The sequence below is a fragment of the Ascidiella aspersa genome, chromosome 2 (genome assembly GCF_963924565.1).
Source record: "Ascidiella aspersa chromosome 2, kaAscAspe10.2, whole genome shotgun sequence".
NCBI classification, from domain to species: Eukaryota; Metazoa; Chordata; class Ascidiacea; order Phlebobranchia; family Ascidiidae; genus Ascidiella; species Ascidiella aspersa.
Genome location: NC_139448.1, coordinates 17,597,736 through 17,616,290, shown reverse-complemented (window position 1 = coordinate 17,616,290; position 18,555 = coordinate 17,597,736). Strand labels below are relative to the sequence as shown.

The 18,555-nt window shown below is 36.6% G+C and overlaps 3 protein-coding genes across 4 annotated transcripts; 1 reads left to right on the top strand and 2 right to left on the bottom strand.

Annotated features, from left to right (window-relative positions):
- Window positions 1–2,911: 2,911 nt before the first annotated feature.
- On the top strand, window positions 2,912–4,950 carry LOC146164113 (SOSS complex subunit B1-like). The gene is made up of 2 exons (XM_083381208.1): window positions 2,912–3,081; window positions 3,665–4,950. Exon 2 carries the CDS (start codon window positions 3,785–3,787, stop codon window positions 4,277–4,279), a length of 495 nt encoding a protein of 164 aa, XP_083237334.1. The 5' UTR covers window positions 2,912–3,081; window positions 3,665–3,784; the 3' UTR covers window positions 4,280–4,950.
- LOC146164112 (uncharacterized) lies at window positions 4,568–7,980 on the bottom strand. Of its 2 annotated transcripts, none has more exons than XM_083381210.1 (4): window positions 7,255–7,980; window positions 6,197–6,262; window positions 5,144–5,284; window positions 4,568–5,056 (listed from the first exon to the last, which is right to left on the bottom strand). In XM_083381210.1, exons 2-4 carry the CDS (start codon window positions 6,214–6,216, stop codon window positions 4,825–4,827), a joined length of 393 nt encoding a protein of 130 aa, XP_083237336.1. In that variant the 5' UTR covers window positions 6,217–6,262; window positions 7,255–7,980; the 3' UTR covers window positions 4,568–4,824. The 2 variants fall into 2 exon arrangements, with proteins under 2 accessions (XP_083237336.1, XP_083237335.1); XM_083381209.1 differs by having other exon boundaries at window positions 5,144–5,309; window positions 7,255–7,979.
- A 7,271-nt stretch (window positions 7,981–15,251) lies between these two features.
- On the bottom strand, window positions 15,252–16,323 carry LOC146164111 (SOSS complex subunit C-like). The gene is made up of 3 exons (XM_083382023.1): window positions 15,902–16,323; window positions 15,705–15,798; window positions 15,252–15,641 (listed from the first exon to the last, which is right to left on the bottom strand). The coding sequence occupies exons 1-3, from the start codon at window positions 16,039–16,041 to the stop codon at window positions 15,543–15,545; spliced, it is 333 nt and encodes a 110-aa protein (XP_083238149.1). The 5' UTR covers window positions 16,042–16,323; the 3' UTR covers window positions 15,252–15,542.
- Between the last annotated feature and the right edge of the window lie 2,232 nt (window positions 16,324–18,555).

Below are 18,555 nucleotides of genomic sequence, written 5' to 3'. Positions count from 1 at the left end.
AGGCTACACATTTCTTGTATTCGCATGTTGTTAAACGCCGGTGTACCGGTAAGTGTTTTACACAGATCGTTCAAGCTTTTCATCGCCCGACAACTACAGTTATCAACGTCTTGGAGGTCCGCCACCGCTCATTTCTACTACAAAGAGCTTATCAACAAGGAGCATGTCAACATCCAATAAACAATGTTTGCATCCAGGAGGAACAAGACGAAGATGGAATTTCCCCGGACCTTTCTCCTTAAAGACATGGAGAGTGTATGTAGCGGCCTGCGCTCCATATGATCGGGTCACATCCAGTGGTGGGATTCAGCCGGTTCGCACCAGTTCTATAGAACCGTCTCACAATATTTTATGAGATCAGCGAAACGGTTAGCATTCCTATGGTTACTGTCAATAGATTTTTGCAACATATCTGATACGCAGATTTTTAAGATCCATGTAGTTCACGTGTTATTTTTTTTTAAATGTGCAATGGTCAAGGTCGCACGTAACAGTCATATGTTGTGTTAATTTTTTTAATTGTAGTAATTTTCCTTTGTGACAGTGTGTCTGAATATTCCATTGTTGCGTCATAAGTACAAGTCATGAGGCGAATGCTGCTTTTAATGTGGCTGTTAGCAGTGATGGGATTCAGCTGGTTCCAACGGGAACACACAATAAGACCTAAAAAGCAACAATACATAAAGCCCAAAAAACTACAAAACCATAGTATTAAGACAAACGACATAATAAAGCCAAATACGCAGTAATATCCAGTACAGCATACGATCAAAATCGTCTGACTAAGACCTAAATCTGTCGGAATAAGGCCTAAATTCATCAGAATTAGTTCTAAATTCATCGGAATAAGACCTAAATTCAACGGAATAAGGCCTAAATTCTTTGGAATAAGTTCTAAATTCATCGGAATAAGGCCTAAATTCAACGGAATAAGCCCTAAATTCATCGGAATAAGTTCTAATTTCATCGGAATAAGACCTAAGTTCATCGAAATAAGGCCTAAATGGCCAGAATAACGCCCGAATCTGTAAGTAGAGGGTATGGGACGATCGGGGGCCATCGGTCTGGCATCGGCCGTTTTGGTGACTACGTTTGGACCCCCTAGTCTGACCGGCGCCGTCAGGGCGCCGCTATTTTGGCACCGGATTTTTTGTCCTGTTTGGGGTTATTGGTGGGTAATGGGTGGGGTTAGAAAATGGGTTAGTGTTGAAACTTTTAGGGGAGTTAGTGATGTACTTAGGGGTGGGGTTTGGGGTTAGTTAAAGTGTTGTTTAGGCCTGATTTTGACCTTTTAGGTCCTATTCCGACGGATTTAGGACTTATTACGATTTAGACGGTACTAATACCATAGGTGTTAGTCCTATTTTGGTCTTCTTCCGAATTGTGTTTTATTCTGACGTTGGTGTTGTTCTTATCTTGGTCTTATGGCTGGAGTCCGGTTCCAACCTTTCCTGGGTTTGAATCCTGTTATTGCAACTACTTTAATTATTTGCCGAAAACATGACTTTTTGTAACAGAACCTGCTGAAAAATATGACTTTTGTGATAGAACCGGCCGGCAAAAAAATTGAATCCGACCACTGGTCAGTGGTCACATCCCGGTCATTCAATTGAAACGGTCTGGACGGTTATGACGTCGTCACGCCTGCCTGTGTGTATTATTCAAAACTGTCAGCAAGTTGCTGGAAGCAATTTGTCAATTGTCCAGAATTTCCTGTTTTTCACTATTTGTGTTAAATCGTGTTGTTACGAAATTTAATAACCGCCAGCTGGAATGTGGTATTTAAGTTGGAATGTGGTATCTGATTTGCATTTATGCCAAAAGCAGCAGTCTCACTGTTTACTTGTGGAGTCCAGATCGCGAACGTTAAGGAGGTAAATTATTGTATGTTAAGTACCGTTTAACCACCCGATCCGTTAGAAATCAGTGCATTTCTAAGCAAAAAGGTCTACGACAATCAGGGCATCCAATGGCAGAAAAGTCTAGACTTTTAGACCTTGAGGTCCTGGCAATGCACTGATTTGGACCTTTAGGTAAACTCCCGGCGAAGATAAATTAAAAATATTCATTAAAAGTTCAGAAAAGATAACAAAAATTGTGAGATAGGATTAATAACACTTGACCCACCTAAACCCTAACGCTAACCCGAATCCTAACCCAAATAATGTGCGTTATTTTAATAATTCTTCAAATGCTGGGGAAAAAAGCCCAAACTCGGATGGTTTCTCGTCCATTGTATTTAAGATTATTACGTCACAAATTGAGGTATTGGGGCCTGAAGCGTTATAATTATTAAATTATCGCACATTATTTGGGTTAGGGCTCTGGTTAGCGTTTGGGTTTGGTTGGGTCAAGTATTGTTAAACTTAATCTTCTTATGCACATTTGTTAATGCAAATTAGTGCATTGTCCAAGACCTCAAAGTCTAAAAGTCGGACTTTTTGATCCTTTGAATGCACTGATTGTCGTAGACCTTTTTGCTTAGAACTGCACTGATTTCTGACGGATCGGGTGGTTTAACCGTTGTCGCAATAAATATTCTTTTATTGTGGCTCGCACCCACACGTCTTGTTGTGCGTTTTCATTTAGTCTAATTCTAGTAGGAGGAGGTAGTCTTTTTTGCAGTGTAATTTTAATCAAGACATGTGCGGAAAAAAAGTTTATTAAATTATTTCACTCTTTAAATCGTCCTAAACAACCCGAATGCATTTAGTCCCAAATTTAATTGTACATTCGCGCACGAATTCGACTGGTAACAAAAGGTCCTTTCAAAGTTATTTGTTTGGTGACATCACGCTATGACGCATTTTTGTGACGCCGTACTTAAATGACCACAAAAATTCTATATCTGATGACACATATGGTAACCCTAAATCCATGAAGTGGTATTTTTAGGTTTCCAATAGTTGGACTCACACTGTTTCAAGATACAGTAACGACTTTTACACTACGACTAATTCACCGTTATCTGAATTCGTTTTTTACGAAATTATATGTTTTTTGGCAAGTTCCAGTAGACATAAGTTTTGCATGCAAAATATGTTCGTTAATCGAAGATTTTTGGATTATTTTTTATGCTTGGTAAGTCATAATAGGCACATTCAATAAGTTGAAGAAATTTGCAATGTAAAGATAATTAACACTAGCCGACTGGTCAAATAAATTGGATAAAGCAAAATTGGAGTGGTGGTCTTGAATCCTACCATAACGAACATTGTTTAGGTTCTGGTAGGTTAAGCAATATTAGTAAATGATATATATAATAATAATAGACGTATCCAAACACTAACTGACACCCTAACAAATATTGTGCGTTGCCGTCAATGCTGTGGTAGGATTCTCGGCGCTCTTTCACTATTGTACGTAAAAATTAATAAAAAAAAAACTTTCTTCAAATACCGCATACCACAACGCATATTGTTTGGGTTAGGGTGCGGGTTAGCATTTGGTTGAGGGTGGGTCAAGTTATTATTAATAATAAACATAATATTACTTGACCCACCCTCACCCAAACGCTAACCCGCACCCTAACCCAAACAATATGCGTTGTGGTATGCGGTATAATTTTGTTTTGTTTTTTACATAACTTTTCACGTACATAAGTGAAAGAGCGCCGGATTCTCGACCAGCGCCAAAATAAGTTTTGACTTTTTTGTCTTATCAGCTGTTGTTCTCTGTTGTGATTCTGGCGTGGACTTACACCTTGTACACAACACGTTTGACTGGAATCAAGTTTTTGAACGATCGCTTTGCTGTAACATCCTAAAATAAGAAAACTATTGCAATGTACAGTAAAACTGGTGATGAGAACAAGAATGGCACCCTAAACTACATTAAAGACTTGTATCCTCAAGCTAAAAACTTACAAATGAAGGTGATTGTACTTCATGTAGGAAATTCTTACAAGACCAAAGATGGATTGGAAGTCAGATCTTGCAAGGTGGCCGATAAAACTGGCAGCATAAACTTATCTATTTGGGGTGACCATGGAAATCATATACAGGCCAGTGATATATTGTCTTTAAGTCGGTGTTATGCTGTGCTTTTTAAAAACTGTTTAACATTGTATGTTGGAAAACTTGGGAGTCTGGTTAAGGTTGGTGAGTTCTGCATGGTTTTCAGTGAGGTTCCTGATATCAGTGAACAGAATTCTGAGTGGGTTCAGCAACAGAATCAAGACAACAAAAACCTCTCTCAGTCGAATACATCACCAAGTGTAACAACTGGGCATGCTAAATCTGCTGCAAGCAATCCAAAAATTGGCTTTCGTTCAAAATAACTTAAAATTATAGTCTGTGTTATATCGTAGTAAACATTTACTGTGTTTTTCCATAATAGCTTTGTTTTTATAAACGTTGGCCTCAAAGCTGTAGTTATCTAAATATTTCTATCAAGATTTTTTTTTATAGATGACAGACAACAAAGCAAATAATAGAATGCAGAAGATGTTTGCAGTACTCATTGTCATGCTTAAATAGCACCAGATACATTTTCAAATGGTCATTATTTGCATTTTGGTACCTTATGAAATATTTTCAAAGCATGGTTATTACCCTCACTAGATAACTGTGTTGGGAAGATTTTGTTTATTATGCGTCAATAAAAAGTATAAAGCATATTTTTAAAATTGAGAGGTTCAGGACACTAGCAGTAAGAAGCAAAATGAGATAAGGTAATTTATAAAACCTAGTCTGTTTGTCAGCAGCATGAAAAATGGTAATTATAAACATTCATAGCAAAAAAGTCGTCACCAAATTGGCTTGTAAAGTGCGTATTCTTTATAAACTAAAATTAACAAGACAAATACTGTCCTGTACATAATTTTTATTTACTTTTATGTTTAGAATTTTTCTTTTTTTTAGATTTCTTTTTCTTAGATTTCGAGTCCGAGTCATCTTCTGATTGTTTGTACTTCTTTTTACGTTTACGCTTTTTGGATGAAGATACTTCCTCGTCACTTGAAAAACTGTCACTTTTTCTTTCAGATTTGTGTTTTCTTTTTTTCTTGTTTTTAATAGGCTTTTCAGAAAATGTTACATCAGACTGTGTTAAAGACCTGTGCAAATGTAGCACAACGTATTAATAGAGTTAACAAAAGAAGCAACTAATTCAGTAAATTTAAAATTGAAGTTCAAATTTTTACTTTTTTAGTTTCTCCTGTTTTTCTTTAAATTTTTTTCTTTTTTCATTGTGACTTGCAAGATCCAAATCACTGTCCTCTTCCGAACTAGTGCTACTGACATCAAGAACAACTTCCTTTGATGCATCAAGTCGAATTACATTTCTACATTCAAATGTCAAATGACCAGCTAAAATAAAAAATGATTTTTATCAAAATTTTGTTATGTATAGGTTTAAAAATAAGCTTAAATTTTAATGTTTCTATTATCACAGGCTCCTGGCAAAATTAAAAGTGCACATTATGACAGGGTATAAAAGCAGTTCCTTTGTATGTTTACAGTGGATGTCACTTATTTTAGATACTAAAATATTTACATGGGTTTTATCTTTAAAGAGTGTCATCGTGAGATGAGCATTTTAACTGCTTCACTATACAAGTAAACAAATATAAAGGAATGCAAATTAACAACCTTGACAATTAATTATTTTAGATGTTAATATTAATGTCATTCATTGAAAAATAATGCTGCCTGCTTTGGGTTTGAATTTAAAATGTATTATGTGCCCATTTAACTCTGATCAAGAATAAATAATAGCCCTAGATTTCCTGTTTAAAAATTCCTGTGCGTTTTGGGGTAAACACTAAATGTACTTTCAACCCTGTTTGTGACTGACATATTTTGAAATAAGATAAATACACTATATGCCTTTTGCCCTTTGTAAACATTTTTTCTGTGGTTTCTGTGCAGCAATATAGCTTCAAATGAGGTCAATATTCTTGTTAATTTATTTGACAAAATAAAAAATGACAGAATATTGAATAAAATGTAAGAATATTGTTTGCATGTTCAAGGTGTCAGGTCTCTTTTACATCAAATGCTGTTAATTTATATAATAAACCCCTTTTTTTCGGGAATGTATAAGTTACTTGTTTTTAGGTGTTGTGTTATGACCTTATATCACAAAATTGTCCTGCACCCTTCCCCAAACAATCCTAGATTCATTTCTGGACACAAATTTATCCAAACAGAAGTTTTTCTTTAATTTAACTAATAAATTTTTATAACTGACTTACGATATCCACATTTTTTGCATCCAGGACGAAAAGATTTGTTCTGATTTGTCAAACGGGCAACAATGGCTAAAAGAAAAAACAACAAATAAATGTACACTTATCACAGTCATAGAAACGACAATTATAGTTATTGGTATTTTTTGTACTACATAAATAGGTGTTCCATATATATATATATACACAATATTTAACATGCTAAAGGTTGGTTTGAAGTGGAAGGATTTTTTACCAAAATATTTTCTAGTTCTAAAAACACACAATGTTGGGGCCCATTTATGGAGATTTTAATCCTACGCTTTAAAAATGTTCATGTTACATACTTATGATTATGGTCAGGGGTTTAAGTTGTAAAACAAAAAACAATTAAAAAATCATAACCATGATAGTAATAACACCTAGACCAGGGAAACTGTTCAGCGATTGCCATGGGTCGTATGGCACTTTTGGATAATAATGTTCTATAGCCCATTCAATTTTAACTTTCCACCCATAAACTGTAACTAACCAGGTGTTTTTTTATATAACTATACCAGAGTAAGACTCCCCATCAAATTTAGTTTGCAGCAGCTTTGTTAACATTATGTGAGTATTCTTATACATGCAAATGCATAATTTCACACAAGCTTTTTTTTCTATGAATAGTCTAGTCTGCGTTTCATTTCACTTTAGCTCAAGATCTCAGGTTTGCAACTAGGATTTTATGCACACCTGAGTTTGGGGAATCTAACACAACACAATTGACATTTTTTGTGAAATTTAGTTGTGCAAGTTTTGAATTCAAGTGTGTACACAAATTTCTTTAAAAAAATCTCGGATTTGCAAGTGCCACAAAATGCAGACCAGTGGATTGCAAACCAAGGCTAAATAGTCTAAAAAAATACAGCAGCCTGCTTTTACAATTAAACGTAAGGCCAGGGTGTTTCTTTTTATTGATTAAGGGCTGTAATTAATGCGATACAATAAAATAGGTTTACCAAACATGCCCTATACTAATCCAATATTTTGTGAAAAATTCTTAAAAATCCATCTTGTTGTTCTCAAATATCCATAGATTTTACCTGCTTCATTGCTTGACATACTAAGTAGTTACATCTGTTTAGGTTTGTAATCCGTTTATCTATAATAATAAAACAAGAAACAAAACCGTGTAAGGGGTGTGTATAAGCAGAGTTTGACCAGTAAATAATTTAAGATGTCAATAAAATAGATAAGATTTTATTTGCAACATCCATAAAAACGAAATCACAATGTTTTGAAATATTTGACGTTTCCAGGAGACTGCGAAAGACTGTAAGGTTCATCGAGTCCGCTGTCTCCTAATAGTTTGACAAATTTAGTGATCTGCTGCTAATTGGTAAATTGCTAGTGTGTTTCAGTTCTAATTCGAATCTAATTTTTGTTCTGAACAAAAATGCTGCTTTGCTCAGTGTTTTTAGACCAAAGGGAGGCAGCTCCAAAGTTCAGCATGCAAAATCTCCAATGTTAAAAAGTATGAAAAGCCAAAGCCGCAAAACTACCACTTTATGGATTTTAATGAGAAATATTTATTAGGCAAACGCGCATTTTATAATTCCTTTACTTTATATTTTACACAGCTACTCTGTGCTGATTGTAATGATTACTATGCAATCCATTTGTCCACTTTGTAATTCACATATCTTATTTGTGATTGGGTTCCTCTCACGGAATGTTTCGACGGGAAATTCCCGGGATTTCCATCCCGCGAAATAGCGATCCTGAATCTAGGGACTTTTTTGATTATCTCGGTTATTCGGCAACATAGCAAAACTTTGAAAAAACTTGTCGTTTGTGAATGTATAAAGAAAAAATTATTACCACACCACTGATCTCTATGGTTTGATGAGTTGCTTTATTAGCGCTTACCAGAGGAAAAAACTTGATTAAATTTATTTTATGAATAAAAATGCTCCCTGCATTCGCTTTCTTATTAAATCAAATTAAATGTTTGGAGCTAATATAACGTAATTAGGTATAATTTTTTGTCGGGATTCCCGGGAATTTTTTAATCCCGTTACTCGGGAGTGAAAAAATCCGGGAAAAAGAGGAACCCTAATTTGTGATTATCAGAACAAATTTTATTTACAACTTTCAGACATGTAATAGCAAAATAGCTTTTGAAACGGCAACTTATAAGAAAGCAACTTACTTTACAATTGTTTTAAATTTGCGGATACGGCGCGTACAAATCAAACAGCATAACGTCGAATGACATCTTTGCGTTTTTCACAACATGTTGAATAGAAGAGCAACTTGGCGAACGGCACCAGAAAAAGGGAAATGGCAACAAATGGTGGCGCATGGCTTAGTTAGCATATTTAGGATTTTAACATGTCAAATGAAACGCCTAGTTAACGAATGGAATGGCTATTTTGCGAATCAAACAGCAACATGGCAAATGGAATACCGTGTTTAGGGTTTTAACCAGGGACGTGCAGTCAGGTGAGGCACTACCTCACCTACCAACATCTGGCAAAGCAGAATATATATCAAGCAAAAGCTATATCAGTTAATCTCTACCGCAAATTTTATGTTTCTATACCTAAAGCGTGCTTTATTTTTTTCTTCTAATTCTGCTGCGTTATTAATATCAAGCGTTCACGCGGTAAAAATCATTGAATACGCGAAGTGAGGCAGAGGCAGTGCCAAGCCGTGCCTCACTTCAGATTACAAATGTGCCATACACTGCATTATGCGTTCCTTTTTCTTTCGCAAATTCTCTCGGAAAACATGATGAACGATTCAGCTATGATTTGAGGCATGCCTCAATTGTGACTTGGCAATTGTGACCACGCTATGAAACCTTTTTTTGTCCAGCTTAAATGCCCACATATTGCGTGTACATTGACTTCTTGTAGTGTAAATCTCTAAAGTTAAAGTCATAAATAAAGGCAGAACTGTTGCAAATTTAACAGTTTTGCATCAGACTACTGGACAAAAAAAATAATACGCAACTTTCAAAGAGATTGGTAAAAAAGAAGTGGATGTGTGGCTGTCATAGGCGTAGCCAGGGGGGCTATGGCCATCCAAAAATTAATAAATATTGTACTCTTAATAATAATTTGTTTTGTGGCTTTTATGAGCAGTAGCCTACCACAACAGTCGATCATCGACATGTCACACCTTTAATTGTCATGCACTGTTACGTCATAAACGATGTATAGTCATTATTACGTTTGTTATATTAATGTAGTTTTACTACTTTTTAGTCATTTTTATTGCGCTAAAACTCAGTCAGTTGCTGCTCGAAACGGTTTGCTAGCATATTTATTTGTGTTCGATGCGCAGTTCATACAATGGAAAAAGCTAAACAAAAAAAGTTGAAACTTTTTTTTATTTTTATTAGTACGATTCTTGAATCGACAAAATATGTGCCTCACCATCTAGGAACCTCACCGCGCGTCACTGGTTTTAACAACACGTCGAATGAAACGTCTAGTTAACGATTGAAATGGCAATACTTACAATGGAATGACTGATTTGCGAATTAAACAGCATAGTATGGATTTTAGCAACGTTTCGAATGTAATGTCCAACTAACCATTTTAATTGCAATATTTGCAATGGAATAGCTACTTTTCGGATCAAAGAGCAATATGGTGAATATGATAACATCATTTGGATTTTTGCAGAGCATGTGATATGGAACGTCTAGTTAATAAATGTAATGGCAATATCTTGAATTGAATGGTTACTTTTTGAATTAAATGGCAATAAGGCGATTAACATAACATCATGACCGGATATATTTTCTCCTTTTTAAATACCAAATTTGTATTTCAAATAATTATTATTAATTATGATAAAACAACAATGCAACAATTTAACATGTATTTCGATTTGGTGATGAACTATATAAAAAATATAGAGCAGGGGTTCTTGAACATTTTTAAACCTGGACCTTTAATTTGCTTCGCGTGCACCACGGTAGCCAAGAAAATTAAAACACGGTCGACCTAAATTGACGTCACGATTCAAATAGACTTCAGAAATCTGTTGATTTCGGTCCGAAAGTTTTCTTTGAAAATCTGCATGATTACTTCATAAATATACACTAATATTTCAATTAGACCTTCACGTACCCCTAAGGCAGGGGCGGGCAACTTCTCCAGTCGACGGGCCGGATATGGCAAAATGAAGTACTTGGCGGGCCGTATTCAAAAAAAAATTTAAGTTTCGTGTATTCTAGAATCTAGAGACGCTGTCAACGGCAATTATTAGGAGCTTACGGCTGTTTAAAATTATCTGTTCGACCTTAAAAAACGCTACACATCGTTGAGGCATTCAAGTCACATGATTTCAATTGCGCGCGAAACGCTATGGAATTGCGGTGTCACAACATCCTCTGTGATGTATCAAACACAAACTGTTGCACTTCGTTGGATGTTCAAAAAACTTTGGTTTTCGAAAATCTATTTTCTAATTATTTAACCTTGATTTTGTTTGAGGGAGGGATTAATTTTAAAATATATCCTACACTACAGGACCCACAGGCACGATTACGCTGTGCGTAACCTCGCTGAATATTGGCCTAAAGGTGGCCTTAAATAACCCTTTAGCGCATTTCAACCAAGGCCCGCACGTTTTACGAGGGAATGTTACTTTTGCAACTTAACGCAGTTAAGCAAATTAGTGGCTCGCCCAATACCGCTTAACTGACACCTAATTGTTAGGTTAATGTTATTGCGAGTCGAAGTAATTGGTCGCCCAAAAACTGCAGACACTGCCGTACCCGGCTACATTGAAAGCAAGCCCTTTCAATGTGTCGCCACAGCGACAGGCCTTATCTAAACTTGCCACTCGCGTATGTACAATTAGGCGTAACCATGGCGGTAAAACTTCAAATTATATTGGTTCAAATTACTAGACATAAACTGCAGAATTAGATACGAATTCCTTTTGGATTGGAATCCAAGGATTAAAAATTTTTCGGTGATATTTGCAGTTGGATTTCGCCGGTTGTATGAAGCGTGCAATGACTCTGCCTGTTACAACTACGACGGCGAAGCGCTCCTTTTTTTGAAACCTTTTTTACACGAGGCTAATAAAAATGTTCAATAGGGCGGCATGCGGCGAAGAACGCTTGACCGGCTTAACGCTAATATACGAACACCGGAAAATTAAATACTTCGTTCATAATAATTTTCAGGATTTTATATCGAAAAATTTGGAGTAAAATTAATTAAGTGTAAATGCGCATTGCTGTAGCTTACACGCCTGTTTTTTTTACGTCGTTAAGAAGTCTTTTCGTTTCACCAAAAAATATCTTTTTGTTATCAGGCCTGTTTTGAGATTACTTGAGTAAGGTGACAGGCGAACTGCTAATTGAAACAACAATACCGAGTGGTGACTAAGCGGCGGCCGGATCCGGCCCGCGGGCCGTATGTTGCCCACCCTTGCCCTAAGGGGTCCATGGACCCCAGTTTAAGAACCCCTAATGTAGAGAAAATGTCCGAACGATATTTCCAACTTGTTTTTTCGAACTTTCAGCATCGCTAGTAGGAATTCTAAACTTTAATTCGACCTATTCCTATTTTTTTAAATACGAGATTTTAGATCTAAACAGAACCAAAAAGGTTATAAAAAAGATCTTAAACAATAACTTAATTTAAAAAGAACAGAATACTATAGTTACGCAAATTGTATCATCAGTTATGCTTAAAATCTTATTCAAATAGAATCCAACACGAGAACAATAGATCAAAACTTTCTGCATCTTTAGAATAAATTTTCGCTCACCAAACGGTAAAGTAAAAAAGTGACTCCATACATGCTTACCCCAACATAACGATTTATATTATTCAGGGCCTATTTCCGCTTTTTTTCACGATGCGACTTTTTAGCATAGACTAAAAGTGCCATTTTAAAAAGTTTCCCAAGAATAGATTTTTGAAAAGTTGCGGCAGTTTTAGAGGAAACGTTCGCTCACCAAACGGTAAATCCAAAAAAGCATAACGATTTATTCGATGTATATATTTGTGGTAATTCTACTTATTATTAAAATGTATCCTTGAAATGAAAGTAGGCTAATACACCTCAGGGAATATCGCGGCACACTTGTTGTCCCGCGGCACTCCGGTTTCAGAGCACTTTTCTTGATCTAAAAAAATACTTATTCTTATTTTAAACAAACTTACGATATATAGGCTACCGGTACCAAAAGTATAAATAATTTAGCGTTGTCATAGATTTTTCACAACACTGGATTTCATTCTCGTAATTCGCGTTCAGAGCAATTACGTAAGAGTTGCCATTCAAAAGACGGAAAAAATCCAAATTGCAGTGTTTTGTAGGCCTATAGCCCTATTTGAATGCTGCTTCTTGATCACAGCTGCAGTTCGAATGACTGAGTGTAAGTTTTGTGATAGGTGTTTGGCCAAAGCAATTCTTGTGCTTGTTTGTCTGTTTTTGTTAACCGCACAAGCAAAGTTTACCGAAAGTTTATCGTTGCATTCCTGTCAAAAATAACTCAACGTCCCTAAAATTCATTTGTGTACTATAAATGTGGACATTGTGCGATCTTGAGTGTCGCACAATGAGGCATACTAAAGTCGTAAACTAGTCAACGTTGCTAATTATGTAAGACAAATAGTTTTCAACGTATCCACCCCCTGTTTGGTTACGAGCATTTTTTGCACAATGTGCGCACATTTTAAAATTCAAATTCCTTTAAAAATGTGCGAACGGTTTAAGATAGGTAACGCGGAAACAATTTTGTGCCTCTTCTTCTAACTGTTTTCCTTTTCCTTTCTATCGTTTTGTCCTCTGTCTCTAATCCTCTAGCCCTCTTTACCTCTAAACTCTTCGTTTATCCCTTCTTCAAAACATGTTTCCCTGAAAATCTTTCTCTGAATTTTGCTTCGACTCTATCATCAACTCTTTTTTTACTTTTTCTCTGCCTCTTTCATTCACTCTTCTTCCGACTCTTTATCAAACTTTAACTCCGACTGTTCCACCAACTCTTCCTCAAAGCCGGACTCCTAATCTTCCACAGCTGTTCCTCTTGTTTTACCAACTCTAACTATTTATTTAACTTAGACTCTATCTCCAAACTCTAACACTAATCCCAACTCAAAAAGCGACTCTAAATAGTACGCACACTGCAAAAAAGTGCGCACATTTAATGCCATTTTAAAATGTGCGCACATTGTGCAAAACTATCCCACGAGCCTGTTGGTATCAGGGGAACAGAAACATAAAATATTTTGATCATGTGCTGTTTAACTCAAAATTGTGGTACTTATTGTGACTTCAGAGAGTTCCGCGACGTCTTTTTCTAAAACGTGATCAGGTGTATGGCACACAATTGTCCTTTTAACATGGCCATATTAAAGGTGACTTTAAAAGTGGCCTGGTCACACATGCCTTTGAAAAAATCACTTTTCCCCCAAAAAAGGGCCTTTCCTGCACCTATACTCGTGTGCAACAGACGAGGCCGTGGCGTTTAGAATGTGTATAAATGTAAACGCCGAAATGTGTGCACATTTTGAGATGGTAATGTGCGCAGTTTTTCTGAATGTGCACACGTCAATTAGCAGAGTTAGAGTTCGAAGTGTTCAATTTTATTGGACACAATGACTTAAGACCAAGTCAAGTCATTTTTCGAAAAGAGAAAATGTCTACCAAACCAAAACGTTTTTGGAGATACATTGTTAAATTTGGCAAACACTATAGTAGGCCTATGGGCATTGCATGGTGACGCCCAACCCTGGTTGAAAAACCACATAGAAGTACTTCAACTATACCAGTTTGTTTTAAACAATTTTACACTATTAGTAGCTCAAAACTTGCAGGTCCCAAATCATGAACCTTGCATAGTAATTCGACGTACCGTAAAGCAGCATATCACAGTATAAAAGTAAAATGAACACGAAGCGTAACATTGAAATATTACGATCACTTTATAAATAAATAGGCATTGTATATAGAGCTCATGCCTTCATAACTGGTTGGCGCCCCAATAGGGTTAAGAAACAATTTTCTAAATGTTTAATTGGATTCTACATAAACTAATGTAGGATCTAAGTGCAATGCAAAAGTCTAGGCGAATCAGGCGAGAAGGCTAATCAAGGGGCAAAAGCAGAATATTTTTTTACCGGATCGTTAACTGTTCTAACCTAATCACAAAAAAATTGTCAGAGATGACGTTAAACGTAACGTCTAAAACACGTAACCTTAGGAAAACTAGAATTCTTGTTAAAAAAAGACATTATTTACCGGTAGCCTACGGTGTTTCTGCAAAAATCACTTTACCGAAATGCGAGCCGGTTAACCTGGGTGAGTAGTCATATGGGGCTGGCTAGCCGTGGTTAGCCACTGCTGAATTCCTGAACAATTAGGTGTACCGTTTCATTAAACAAAACATTAGGATAGGCCTACAGACTAAAATACTTAAAATAAACGAACCACGCAGGCAATACATTTTCGGTAACACTTTTTGTAAAGCACGTGTCGTGTGGAATGGGATACAAAACGCCTTTTTCACATTGTTATGTTAGTTTTTAATTCAGAAACGTAAGTTGTACAGTAGTCTGTATTAAACACTTAGCTTTACAGAATCATTAAGTATGTAAATGTACTTCGTAATCAAATATTTAAAACTATTTTTTTCCTGTTGGAACTGCAACCGTGACTTTTCCGGTCATTATGACCTTTTCTCCAACAAAGCAGTGAACCTTACATTCAACAAACATTTTTTTCACGGCTGCGACCGTCACACACGCTGTAAGCTCTTCGTCAACGTAGAGAGGTTTCGGAAAACGCATTTCCTGCGCGAACAAAACCGATCCAGGGCCTGGCAGTTTTGTACCAAATATACCAGAAACAAAACCGCAAACCAAGGTTCCGTGAACTACTGCAGCCGAAAAAACACCGGATTTTGTGGCGCCAGTTTCATCGAGGTGGATAGGGTTGTAGTCACCCGTTAATCGCGCGAATTCGCTCACTTCTTGCTGCGTAAAACGGCGGCGGCGCGTCACCGATTGTCCGACGCTTGCAACTGACGAAAATTTACGACCAATCAGTGAACTTAGGGTCATCACAGCAACCAGAATGTAGTAATAAAAAACAATTTTCTATCCTAACAAGCCATCTTTAAAAAATTACCGGCAGTGAAAATATGTGGTCAGTAACACTGAAAAAACATATTAACGGGAAAAAGGCTTTGCTGGACTACTGATTTAACGGTAAGTTTAGTACAAGGTAAAGGATGAGCAGGTATAGCCGTTTTCTGCGTAGAAGGTATGTCAATTTGTGTATGCTGAGCGTCAAATGCATGGTTTAATACTTGTGTGATAGTGTTAAACCGGCATAAGATTTGGGTATGCTGTCACTCGTTTGGCCCAACTCTTGGAATAACTGGCAGGATTATGTTACCGAACGACGACGACTGCGTTATAAAGAAACCGAAAGATGTAGAATGGGCCATCTGACAAAACAAACAAAGCGTCATTAAATTTTGAAACACGTACCCTGGGTTTTCGAAAATTACCTGTAGAGCATTTCTCTGATTGGCCAACATATGCTGGCTTGCATCAATAGGCGGTTGCAAGTTCGAAGGCATATGTTTTACTGGTACGTTTCCACTGCAAATAATACACATTATTATTTTTGAAAATCTATATAAGTACAAACACAAATCAATAGTTGCTAATCTGCCTAGCCCTAATGTACACCTACAAAGCTTACCTTCCTTGCTGAATCATTCGAAGACGTTTCTTTTCCTGCTGCAAGTCCATCATTATTTTTTTGGTTTGTGCTTCTTGACTGGTTGGACCCGCAGACGGCGAAGTAGCAGACATTTCACGCAGATTAACAGTTCGTTTCATAGCTGCAATCGTGTTTTCGATGTGTGGTTGGTTCTGTGTGTTGTGCGACGCGTATGAAAACGAGGGTCAAATTTATGCAGCCGTGTGCTATGATTGTTTGTTGGGAATTTATTCAGTCACACTTCGGCAATACATTATCGCATATGCTCAACCAAATTAAATCGCGAACATTTTTAGTCTAATATGTCAGATGTTGCTAACCATACATCAAATAAACTTTCACTTTAAGTTTTAAGCATAGTCCTTAATCTAAAAACAAAGGAAAAACAAACAGCTGCTTTGAGGATGGATTTACAATAATGTAAGCATTACGATACGCATGACTGGTCTTTTAGGCTGATTGTAGTCTAACTTTTTTTTAACAAGCGGGGTAAATTTTTCGTTTTAATGCATAATTTAGTAGGTGTAAAACATTTGGTTAAAATTGAAATTTCATCAAGGTTATACTATAAATTATAGCTTTGCTAACCAAGAAATATCATGTTTCGCTTATTACTTTAAAATATTTTGCAGTATTTAAGAAAGGAATACGGTAGAGGTTTCTAAAGATGTCTACCATAATGCTATTTTCGGGGGGACACGTTTTTAGGTAAACAAGCTAAAAACTATTCAGAAAACGGGTGTTAACTATGTGGCCCACGCGCCGCAGGTCGTCCTTCACACACACAAATGCGGCCCGTGTATTATTCGAAGTTTTGCGCCTGCGCCTGTGATCGACTGCTGTGGTACTGCTCGAATATGCTACAAAACAAAATTATAAGAGTACAATATTTATAAAATTTGGGGGTAAGGGCATGGCCTCTGTGCCCCCTGGCTACGCCGATAAATGACTGGAGGATACACCTTGTATATATAAAACTTCTAAAACCATTTGTGTGCATACCTACTATAAATTAAGCATGGTGAACATCAGATACAACAAATATATTTGAATATCCTGTTGTTTTTTGTTATTTCAGTGATGCCCCTGGCGTGATCATATAATTTTGTGCGGTCTTCAGTAAGACTTAAGTTTGACACCTCTTATCTAGAAGGCCACAAAAGGGGTTTGCGTGCAAAAACGAGATAAAAAGTAGGCAAGGCAAACGTTTACAATAGTTTTCCATCCGACAAGTAAGAAAATGAAGGGGTCTATCAGGGCTGTGGAGTCGGAGTCGGACTCGAGTAAGATAACGTAAAACTAGTACCCGAGTCCGGAGTCCGAAATGCTCATGCGCAGTACCAAATTTGTAAACTGATTTGGCCGACAACTGGTGGAATAGCATATGGTGGAAGATTTTCGAACCATGTATTGTGAGTGAATGAAACAGCCTACACGACAACCCTATAAGTATTACATCCACGTTATTTTAGTGACGTAAATTGGCGAAATACAGGATGTAGAGTCAAGGCCGGACTCGGGACTCGACAAAATCGCACATTTGATCGGAATCGGACTCGGGACTCGTGTTAGTTTTAACCGACTCCGCAGCCCTGGAGTCTATGTGTACATGCCCTTTTGTGACCGAAATCAAGTCAACAATAAAATAAATATTTTAACTAAAGGTATATCGCAAAAACAACAAGGGATATTTTTGACTACCCTGTCAATTTGGAAGCCTAAAACTATTTAAACTTGTGGATCAAACCCTAGGGGACGCAAGAGTTTGTCAGGGGCTCGTCGTGTACTATTTATCAAATCAAAATTGAATAAAATAATATAAGCAATGTAAATTAACAATGTAGCATCACTTAATTAAACTCTATGTAACAATAATATTATATCGAACATCAGAGGGACGTGGCAAACAACGACGAAAAAAAAGTCTGCACTCTCAAACCATACTCTTTCCCAAAGCCACCAAATTTATTTTGGTGCCGCTTCAATAATAGCACGAGAGTGAGCCTACAGGAAAATATTATTTGGAATCTTGGAACATCAATAAGAAGGGTAACACCATGAACATCAAAACAGACGTGATGCTATAAGCAACTGCGGAAGGACTAAACACTATCGCTAATTGTTTTCTTATCGTTTCATTGCTCGCGTTTTTCCTTGCATTTTTCGTTTATTGTACAAGCGTTCAGTGTTATTCACCCTGACGAAGGCGGCTTGCATAGGTTGCCGAAACGTTGGTTAACAATTACAATTACCAGAGGAGCTGTTTTTTAATTTGTAATAATATTACACAATTGAATTCTCTTTTACAACATTTTTCCTACTTCAACAATTCAGAGAAACTAAATTATATAAAACATAGGCCTACATAAAAACGCTGCTATGAAATTTTATTTTAAGAACACTTGTAGGCCTAGATAGACCTTAGAAAACTTGTAAATTAGTTCGTATTGTTTTGTTCAAGCTTCTTTACGAGCTTACGGCAATCAATTTTCTATTGTTACGTTATGCAATAAATCGACCTTGTTGTGTAATCGCAAGCGCATAAAAGTTTCCGGTTCTCATAGAGCGTACCCTAGTTTCTATATGAGCACAATATACTACGTAGTTTAGTATCACAGTCTGCATTGGCTGTC

Excerpts from the sequence above, each read along its gene's own strand:
- LOC146164113 (XM_083381208.1), top strand. The coding sequence starts at position 3,785 with ATGTACAGTAAAACTGGTGATGAGAACAAGAATGGCACCCTAAACTAC.
- LOC146164112 (XM_083381209.1), bottom strand. Across the intron at positions 5,310-6,196 it reads ATGCAAAAAATGTGGATATC|CTGGTCATTTGACATTTGAA; the intron begins GTAAGTCAGTTA and ends TTTTTATTTTAG. Across the intron at positions 5,057-5,143 it reads AAACAGGAGAAACTAAAAAA|GTCTTTAACACAGTCTGATG; the intron begins GTAAAAATTTGA and ends ACATTTGCACAG.
- LOC146164111 (XM_083382023.1), bottom strand. The coding sequence starts at position 16,041 with ATGAAACGAACTGTTAATCTGCGTGAAATGTCTGCTACTTCGCCGTCT. Across the intron at positions 15,799-15,901 it reads CGAATGATTCAGCAAGGAAG|TGGAAACGTACCAGTAAAAC; the intron begins GTAAGCTTTGTA and ends TATTATTTGCAG. Across the intron at positions 15,642-15,704 it reads ATCAGAGAAATGCTCTACAG|ATGGCCCATTCTACATCTTT; the intron begins GTAATTTTCGAA and ends TTGTTTTGTCAG.